Source organism: Berghia stephanieae, chromosome 5 (assembly GCF_034508935.2).
Source record: "Berghia stephanieae isolate SIO BIC M18660-M18661 chromosome 5, UCSD_Bste_1.3, whole genome shotgun sequence".
NCBI classification, from domain to species: Eukaryota; Metazoa; Mollusca; class Gastropoda; order Nudibranchia; family Aeolidiidae; genus Berghia; species Berghia stephanieae.
In genome coordinates this window covers 12,750,166-12,760,512 of record NC_088364.1, presented here as the reverse complement: position 1 = coordinate 12,760,512, position 10,347 = coordinate 12,750,166, and the positions used below count along the sequence as shown (strand labels likewise).

The 10,347-nt window shown below is 33.4% G+C and overlaps 1 protein-coding gene across 3 annotated transcripts in view; it reads right to left on the bottom strand.

Moving 5' to 3' along the window:
- Positions 1-769: 769 nt before the first annotated feature.
- Positions 770-10,347, bottom strand: part of LOC144972433 (methylthioribose kinase-like) — a 97,917-nt gene continuing 88,339 nt past the window's right edge. For all 3 annotated transcript variants that reach the window (XM_078913600.1, XM_078913601.1, XM_078913602.1), the window contains 4 exons: positions 9,319-9,565; positions 8,269-8,452; positions 5,731-5,836; positions 770-4,743 (listed from right to left, as the gene is read on the bottom strand). In XM_078913600.1, the coding sequence (XP_078769726.1) occupies positions 4,602-4,743; positions 5,731-5,836; positions 8,269-8,452; positions 9,319-9,565 (679 nt within the window). In that variant the 3' untranslated portion in view covers positions 770-4,601. The remainder of the gene's footprint in view (positions 4,744-5,730; positions 5,837-8,268; positions 8,453-9,318; positions 9,566-10,347) is intronic.

The following is a 10,347-nucleotide window of genomic DNA, read 5'->3' as shown; positions in this document are numbered from 1 at the left end:
AATAATCAGAGGTCAAGGTAAGCTGTCATTTATCGAAAAATTGACTTCTGACACGCACCCTTTAAAATCATTTTCCGTACACTTCACTGAACGGAAGTTGTATTGAATTGATGACTACTGACCTTCACCCTTTAAAATGATTTTCCATGCTCGGAACAGAACTGAACTTGTATTGAGTTAGGTCACCATAACTTTTTATGTCACTTAAAAAATAAAAACATAGGTGAGTAATACAATACAACAATGTGATATTTTTTTTTCTAATCTCGACTTAACTTAAAAATTATATTAACTTTTCTCATATTTTCATATTTACTGACTGTAACATCTGGAGTGTTATAATATGGTTTTTGGAGATAGCCCTCCCACTCCCAAGGCCGGGCTCATCACTCGGTCCGAAAATCCATTAAAGTCAAAAACTGTTGTAATACAAAATCGATAAATGAAAATCATTTCCAAAAATAACCATTTTTGTTCCTTTAGATAAAATTAACTTGAGCCCCCTTTGCTGCGAATCACTTTTTGACCAACTCAGCTGAAGGCAGTTTTTACGGTGGGCAGGCGATTGCTTGCTGTGACTTCTATCCCCTTAAAACTTTTCCGAGTGGTTTTCTTTTTTGAGATTACTGGGTTTGTCCTGGCCTTGGCTAAGAGGTCTCTATCTTCATCTATTTTATTTACTATTCCATTTTCTGTCTTTTTACTAGCGCTGGAATGACCTAAATATGTCGCAAGCATAGTAAAACCCTTAAAACAAACACACAGAAAATTTCATGAAGCAGTTCATTTATTTATTTACTGTTTTCACATTTATATTCGGAAACGTGAATGGATGAAAGCATTTTAAGTTAATGATGGAATTGGCACAGTTGACAATTTCCAAGGGATATATGTATTGGGTGTTTCATTGCATGGAAACCTCATTAAATGGTTGGTTAAAAGGACAATTGGGCTATCATACATATTATACAGACCAGGCTAACTACTTGAAAGTTTTAAAATTCGTACTTATTGGTAGTAGGAAATAAAATAGTACAGTGTAGTAGTGGCTATAGTCAACTTAAAAAATCAACAAGTCAATCTCACCAGAGGATTAAATAACGCTTCCAAAGCCTTTTCAATACAAGTGTGAAGTTTGGTACCAAACTTCAGTTTTCAATAAGTTTTTAATGACTTAAAAATGCTTACACAGCAGCCCTTGAAATTGGAGCCAAAATTTTGTATTTTACTCATTTTTTGGTAAGATAATGAACTGAACAAGTATGTCTGAAAGGTGCCAGATGGTTTTTTCTTGTATTTTTCTTTCTTGCTTTGTCTGGCACCGTTCATACTCACTTGTTAAGTTCTTTATCTTACACCGGTGCCTGCTCCTTCATTTCTTACTTTGAGAGTTTTTTCGTAAGAGTAATAGTAGGCAGGTCTGTATTTAGGTTTTCCTAAAGTTGCTTTGATGCCATTTTTCACTATATTTAAACCTCTTTTATAAAGGTCATTCGCTTTCTAGGATTGAAAGGGCAACATGGAACACTAACACATAACAATGTATGTCTACCAATTTTAGATCCAACATAAAAAAAAAAGTGAAACATGTGAGACTTGAAAAATTATGGGATGCCCACTTGTCCTTGAAACTGTCCAATTGATGATCAACAGACCTATCTACTTGAAAATTTAAAAAATCATCATTTCTAGGAGATAAAAATTGTAGTCACTACAGTTTACTTTATAAATCAATAATTTACCCTTACAGGGATTAAATAACACTTCAAAATCTTAAAAATAATGTAGTCTGGCATCAACTTCCATTTTCATTTTTTTAGTTTCAATGACATATGAGGTTCTGGAAATGGAGCCACAATTTCGTAATTCTATGAATTTTTCGTAATAGTAATAGTGTACAGGTCTGGATTAGGGATCGGATAGTCAATTCATTTGAGATTTCATGGCTTGTCTTGATTCAAATGAAAGTGGCCGAATTCACGAAGAGAAAGGCCATTCTCTCAAACTAAAAAATTATTAGTCTGAAACTGAAGCAGAGAATATATTGCCTTTCAGTTTCAGACCAATGCAGCCTGGTTACTACTACTATTATTCTTGTACTAGCACAATGTGATGTGTATATAGTAGTTATCGATGGAACAAACAACTGTTACCCATTCCCTCTTCCTTTTATTATTTACCCTTAAATAACAACCCTTAAATCTGCCCAAGGTTGTTCAGTATGTCTGTCTCTACTGTACTTTGTAGTTATATGTATGAATGGAACCGCCGTACACGAACAAAAACATATTTTCCCCCTCTCAATTTGGTCGTAAAGGTTTAACCTCAAATATTGATTAATTAATAAGTAATAAGGATCACTTCTAACCTGTTGTAAAAGCCTCAAACAGGGAACATGTAGAGCAGAGAATTTCCCAGTTTGAGAAATGTTGACTTTGGGTGTCCTCTTAATCAATTAATTTTAAAAAATTATGCCCTTCCGCCACATCTCATCATAAGATTTCGTCTCTTAGGCATTCCACGAAGGAATATAGATAATTCATCAAACAAGATGTCTGATGCCAACAGGAATCACCCATGTTGTCCAAGTGAACAAATTGGGGGTTAATAATCTTAATCAACATTTGAAGTAAATGTGTCATGGCCATAATGAATAAAATGTGAGGGTTTTTAAAAAATATTTTACAGTTTACTGAAGAGTAGTAGTTTATAAAAAGCAAGATATATATATATATATATTGGAAGCAAATGAAAATGGATGATATGTGATGAGTAATAATACCTACTCTGGAATGATAGGTCATAGTAGCGCAATCAAGATCAGCAGCAGATATTAATATTAGGAAATAATACATATTCTTTTGAAACAAATCCATTCGGAAATGGCACTCTCATTCTGAATTCCTCCCTCACTCATACACTAGCTCAACTCCCCGAAAGTCGTTATCTTGAGCATCCAGTTAAATGTTTAAATCGTATACATTACATACCATTTTAGAATTAGCGCATTTACAAAAAAATTCCAAACTTAAAAGTTAAGTCATTTTTAGATACTTGCTTGCTCTGTCACATTTAAAAGCTTACACGCAAACACAAACATGTTCCGTGCACACGCGCAAAGTATAACGCTTTGAAATCACTTCGGAGAGTGATAGGCTTAGAGCCGTTATGTAGACATATACTGTCAACTGGGACGACTTTGCCTCAATCGATAATTTCAAGTATTTTAGTTATTCTCAGGCTTGTTGAGTTGCAGTTATTTTCTTTATTAGCGGGTTTGCTTTTTGGGGTTTTTATTTATCAAAAGATATAACTGTCACCACAAAACTAAATGTTTATCTAATGTTCCCAAATCTACAGAGGCAAATCATACCTTGAGGCATAGTTACCCCTTTTGATGGTATTCAAGATTAGAATTCATACAGTAGTTTCAAATTACACAATACAGAACATAACATAGAAATGAATGAAATTAAGTAATATTCATCATCAAACTGTTTTGTAAATATAACATGACATAGAAATGAATGAAATTAAGCAATGTTCACCATAAAACCGTTTTGTAAATATAACATAACATAGAAATGAATGAAATTAAGTAATATTCACCATCAAACTGTTTTGTAAATATAACAGAACATAGAAATGAATGAAATTAAGCAATGTTCACCATAAAACCGTTTTGTAAATATAACATAACATAGAAATGAATGAAATTAAGTAATATTCACCATCAAACTGTTTTGTAAATATTTCCCCAGAAACAAAGCAAACAAATATCAACCTTTTTCATGATACAGTAATAAAAAAATACAACCAGGATTTATTTTGTGGTGTATTAACTCACTCACCTATCACCGACTATATCCGTAGTTTACCCGGGTTGCTTTTACCCCATGCCTATTTATTACTTTTTTTAGGAGACAAATTATAGGCGTCGTATCAAAATCAAAGCTAATGTTTTTAGTTTTTACATGTTAATGTAAGTTGAATTTGAATAAAACTATCTGTGTACTGGATCATTTTTAATACATTTTTTGCAATTACAAAAAGTAGCAAAAATCTCTAGGATTGAGTTAGTTAAAAGAACTGTATTGCCTTCAGCTTTACTAATGGATACCGTTTGATCATTTGGTAAAACACACCTGCTTACCTTGCAAAGATTGTTAGATCTGATGGTAAACACTTTGCGATTGAATTGCGTTCGGTCTAAAGGGTAGCATGCAATTATATTCATACTATACATTTTTGTTCAACGTTTGACAAAATAAATAAATAAATTTGATAACTCGCAATAAAGAACAAGATTGTTTCAAACTCAAATAAAAAGGGGGGGGGGGGGGAGGGGAGGTTTTTACCACACCCACACTTGTTTTCAACAATAAAGAAGTGTGTTATAGTTATAGTGATGGGACTCTGGCGTTTACTGAAGCTGGAGTCGCATCGCAACTACTATTCTCCAAGAGAGATCTGCAAGTTATGATATCATGTAAAATGGAATCCCTCATGTAACGGGTAGATGAAGAAACAAGGATCGGGGGGGGGGGGGGGGGGGGGGGGGGGGGTAAACAAAAAGCCAAAACAGAATACGTATAATCAAACTAATTGTGTATAAGTTTAGAAAGATCTTGAGTGTCGAGGGAAAGACTTTGCTTGTGAAGAATCCTCAAGGCAGTATTCAGACAGTTCAACTGTGCTTCTGGTAGCGCGTTAAGCTCCCGTAAACATGGTGGGCCAGATATCCTGGAAAACGAAAACATAAATGGAAATGTATACCATTGGAATTCAAATTCATTGGACCCGAATAAAAAAGTGTATGTTCTACAAGTCATTCTTAGCATGATACGAGTCAAATAAACCTTTCTGGATAAGTCATGGTTTGAAACGAAAATTTCGGTGAAAAACATCCAATTGAAATTGTTTCCATCTCTACCCCTTAACAGCTTTGAACAACGGGGGGAAAAAAAATTAAAAATTTGCAAATTTCTCAATGTCAACCGGCGTGTGATAGTTCAGGGGAAAGAACTCGATCAAACGACAATAACCTTGACAGGTTTGTCTCAGTTATGTCCCATTGATTACTTTGCATGATTATTGAAGGCGCAGGTGTGATCTTGTGCAGAACATGATACGTAAGCGTTTGATTGTCAGTGTGTTTTAATCTTCTTTGTTGATAAACAAGTAATAACGAACTTTTTCATTTCGGTTCATCTTTTTTTTAAAGACCCGTAGTACAGTGGGGGAAGCGTGGCTCAGTGGTACGGTCTTTGCTTCGTACCCGAAAGTTCGATCATCCGTCACTGAACCGTGTGGCCTTGAGCAAGTCACCTCATCCTAGCTCAATTTGCGGCGCTGCACTGCGACTGACGCCTGGGTTATTCCAGTCTTCCTTTGGAACAGACCCTAGAGACAAATTTCCCCTATGGGATGAATAAATGGAATGTTATTTATTTATTTGGCGTTTAGTCGTATGTGAATTGAGTAAAGCTAGCAAAGAACAAATGGAAAAATGAAATAACTCTCTCTCTCTCTCTCTCTCTCTCTCTCTCTCTCTCTCTCTCTCTCTCTCTCTCTCTCTCTCTCTCTCTCTCTCTCTCTCTCTCTCTCTCTCTCTTTCTTTCTTTCTTTCTCTCTCTCCCACACACGCGCGCGCACTCATACACACACACACGCACACACACTAAAACCGAGATAAAAGAAGATATAGACAAATAACGGTCTTATAACTACCATGCGATGATTTCCACGCCCAGAAAGAGTAAGACTTGCTTCCATACTTGGTGATGGTCAAAAGAGTCACCCAGTAACCGTCCCATGCCGTCCATGTAACGGGATACTTGTTGATGTGGGCGGAAACAAACGATGGACTCAGATATTATGGATGATTATGATGGATGAGATGGTACATACTAATATAATGAATTAATAGTATGATTATAGGATACGTCTTATGAGGAGGGCTGGGGATAATCATATAAATAATAATAATAATAATAATATAATAATAATAATAATAATAATAATGAATAATAATAATAATAATAATAATAATAATATATAATAATAATATAAATATGATAAAAAACAATAAAAAATAATAATAATATATAAAATAATATTAATTATATATATATATATCATAGTTAGTATCAAGTTATCATACTTGATATAATATTATAATATGTTGATTAATTAGTGTAATATGATGCATTATCATAACTTAATAATGATATAACTTTCTAGTATTATTACTTATATTATATAATTAAAAACTTTGTAGTTTACTATGAATGATATTATTATTAATATAGTATTTTATATGTAACTATAATGATATTATTAATATAATGATATAAATTATATGAATAATATGCATTATCATAAGAAATATATTATTGTGTATATAGTTTAGTTATATATTATTCGATAATTATTAATTTTATTATTATTATGCATTATATAACTAATAATAATAACATGATATTAATAATATCATTATATAATAATAATGATAGTAATAATGAATAACTAATAATAAATAATAATGAACAAAAATACAACACGTTCCTGTCTAGTTGATGTTAGATTGTCTAGTAGGTTAGACTATGAGACGGTATGGATCCTAGCGATTGATGAAATATGAATATGCATATAAGGAGTCAATGTTGTATGGGGATGGACGGTGATTTTGGGCCATGGATCATACACGATATGACAAGTAATAGATAGTAGAACACGAATTGTGTCTAGGTAGTGTTAGACTATGACGACGGTGATGGCCATGATCATAACGATAATAATGATAGTAGAACACGAATTGTGTCTAGGTAGTGTTAGACTATGACGACGGTGATGGCCATGATCATAACGATAATAATGATAGTAGAACACGAATTGTGTCTAGGTAGTGAAACGACGGTACGATGAGTACGAGTGTTAGGTAGTGTTAGACTTGACGACGGGATGCTTATCAACATAATATGATAGAAAAAACAATTTAGGTGGAGAATGACGATGAATGAAGAGATAACAGTTATGATGAGATATTATCTATCATCATTTTGATGATAATGATAGTCACACACTAGTTTCCTTTCAGAGGTATAGGATTGAAAGGAGGAAAATTTCATCCATTTCGGTGGACATCAGCAGATACAATCATTGATTAAATTCAAAAACTCGCTCAATCAAAACGTTCAATCCGAAAGATAAACATTAATCTATAGATAGGAAGAGTGTCATTGAGGAGGAGGAGAGGGGGGGGGGGGGGGCGGGGGGGGGGGGGGGCAAAGAAAACAAAGCAATGAAATTTAAATGTCGAATTGAGGTTTTATTGGACAAAATTGGCCTGGTGGGTAGGTTGCCCTGGCATGAAGATGTAAATAAATTAATCGATAAATGAATAGATATCGAAAGAGATAAAAATGAATGAAGAAATGAATAGATGAAAAATAAACAAATGAAAATGTATAACAGAGGGACTTGATATACAATGCTATATAATTAATTGATGAACGATTGAATACATAGAGAAATGAAGAAATAATTACCCATGGTAGCAATATTAAATATAATTCAACAATAGTAATGAATAACGAAACTATTAAAAAAATAACAACAAATTAAGGATGATGATGATGACGATAAAGGCATTACTCCTCCTCCTCCTCCTCCTCCTCCTCCTCCTCCTCCTACTACTACTACTACTACTACTACTACTACTACTACTACTACTACTACTACTACTACTACAATACTACATACTACTACTACTACTACTACTACTACTACTAACTACTACTACTACTACTACTACTACTACTACTACTACTACTACTATATAATATATAAACTATACTAATACTATAATAATATATAACTATACTACTACTACTACTACTACTACCACTACTACTACTACACTACTACTACTACTACTACTACTACTACTACTACTACTACTACTAACTACTACTATAATAATAATAATAATAATAATAATTAATATAATATAATATATAATTAATTATTATTATTATTATTATTATTATTATTATTATTATTATTTATGAATGATGATGATGATGATGATGATGATGATGATGATGATGATGATGAGATAAGATAAGATTAGATAAGATAAGATAGATGAATAAGAATCTGGGGGATGGAAAAGAGAACGACGGGGAGGAGAATCCGGTGGTCGTGCAAAAGTAGCGGCACTATTGGAAGAGTTGGAGGAATGTGTTCTCTTCCAATCCAACTCACGTGTTATGCAAATGAGATCCAGAATGTGTCTTCTGACATAACTGTGGTTGATGCCATCGTCTCCCTCGGTCGCCTCGTTCTGGGCTCTGTGCTGGTGGTAGTGATACAACATTACATAGCAACACACTAACAGGGCCACATCGAAGGCAGGGGGACCAATTCTTGAACACTCCAAGTCTATCAGCTGTTGACGAACAATAGGATTCAACAGTCGTAACGTCACTTCCTTCCCAATGACGCATGATATCTTAGTAACACTGGCTCTAAACTATCGGATTAATGGCGGACGCCCGTATGAAATATTTCTCCGGCGAGTATAAAAGCGTATCCAGAGGGGAAAAAACCCCATAAATTTAATCATGTTTTGACTTTTACACATTCTGATCACAGTAGTTCTAGCCAGCTTGAAGAATACAAAGTAATGATTTTCTTTGTTTAGAACCAAGATGGCCGCCGTTGCCGGGCGGCGTGACATCAGACTACTGAATCCAATTAAGATAGATAAAGGAGTGAATCCGTGGATTTGGTGATTGTATAAGCATTCCAATGTGAAAACATGAAAATAACTTGATGAAAAAAATAATTTCACATTCATATCAAAGCATTTTTAAAAGGTGTATAGATTATATAGATAAAAATTAGTGTAATGGGGGCTCGTCCAGGATTGAGCGTCACACTAATTAAGGGGTTGATTTATAAACTAACATTTTATATTGTTTAAGTGTACTATTATGATCAAATTCTGTTTTACTTTAAGAAAATCGGATCAGTGTCTTTAAACTCTAATAATAATTTTGTGCCAAATTGCAACAACAACAACAAGTGTCAATAAGAAATGGAAGGAAGTGTTAGGTGGTTTTCTGATTGTAAAGAAGCCAAATTAGACAAATTATGTGTGTAATGTTGTTATATATTATATTAACGTTTAGGGAAAATTAAACAGTGGATTTGACGCACTGCAATGACATACCTTAGAACGTTTTAAACTGTATACAATTATAATTTTAGCATCCGGTCATTACCAAGCATTCTCACATTATATCATATTACCTTTATTTGTTCATCTTTGAATAAGAGCGAATCAGCATGAAGATCTCCATGGATGCAGCAATCTCCAGCATCCACGGCCATCCACTCCTTAGCCAAGGTCAAGGCCTTTAGAACAGCAGCATCGGCCTTGACCTCATTAAGCTTTTGGCGGACGGCATCATGAAGGTTCGGGTTTTGATGGGACTCGTCTGAGAACGGCTTGATGAAATGGGTTTTGCAAAGAAAAGCGGTTTGTAAGGGAAAAGCGCTGAAAAGAAAAATAATACATTTATTAATAATTAAGGCTCATTGACTAAAAATTATAGCAATATTTAATAGTGTAATAAATTAATAGATCTTATGCTGCAACGAAGATAAAACTGGGAAACAGAAATTACAAAGGCATTTTGGGACTTTTGCTGTTTATTCTTAATTTTCATGATTTACCTAAAGCTATGGATTATTTGTGTAAATTCTTAGCAGATGACACCATATATTATATATATATATATATATATAATATATATATATATATATATATATATATATATATATTATATGTGTGTGTGTGTGTGTGTGTGTACATCAACTCAAAATTATGACACATTGCAACATGATTTAATTGCAATATTTCACTGGTCAGAAATGTGGCAGATGTATTTTAAAGTTGATAAATGTAAAATTGTGCATATTATTGGAAGATCCACTCCTTGATCTAAATATTTCGCTGACGTTTCTAGAACAATACCCATGTCAAACACTTATTATGCGAAGGATCTTGGGATCATTTGTGACAAAAATTATAATTTTGATTTAGACATTAGTGACTAAATTAACAGAGCAAATAAGAGTTTTGTTAATTAAGAAAACTGTATTTAAAAAAAAACAAATTTATTTAATTCTCTCGTTCGGCCAATTATTGAATGTGGCAATTGCATTGGATTTCAATATACAAAAGGTAACCTATTAACATTGAATATGTCCAAATACGGCTATGAAAAGGTTAATTGTCCTTCAGAGCTTTCCATACCACGAATGTTAAAGTACTTA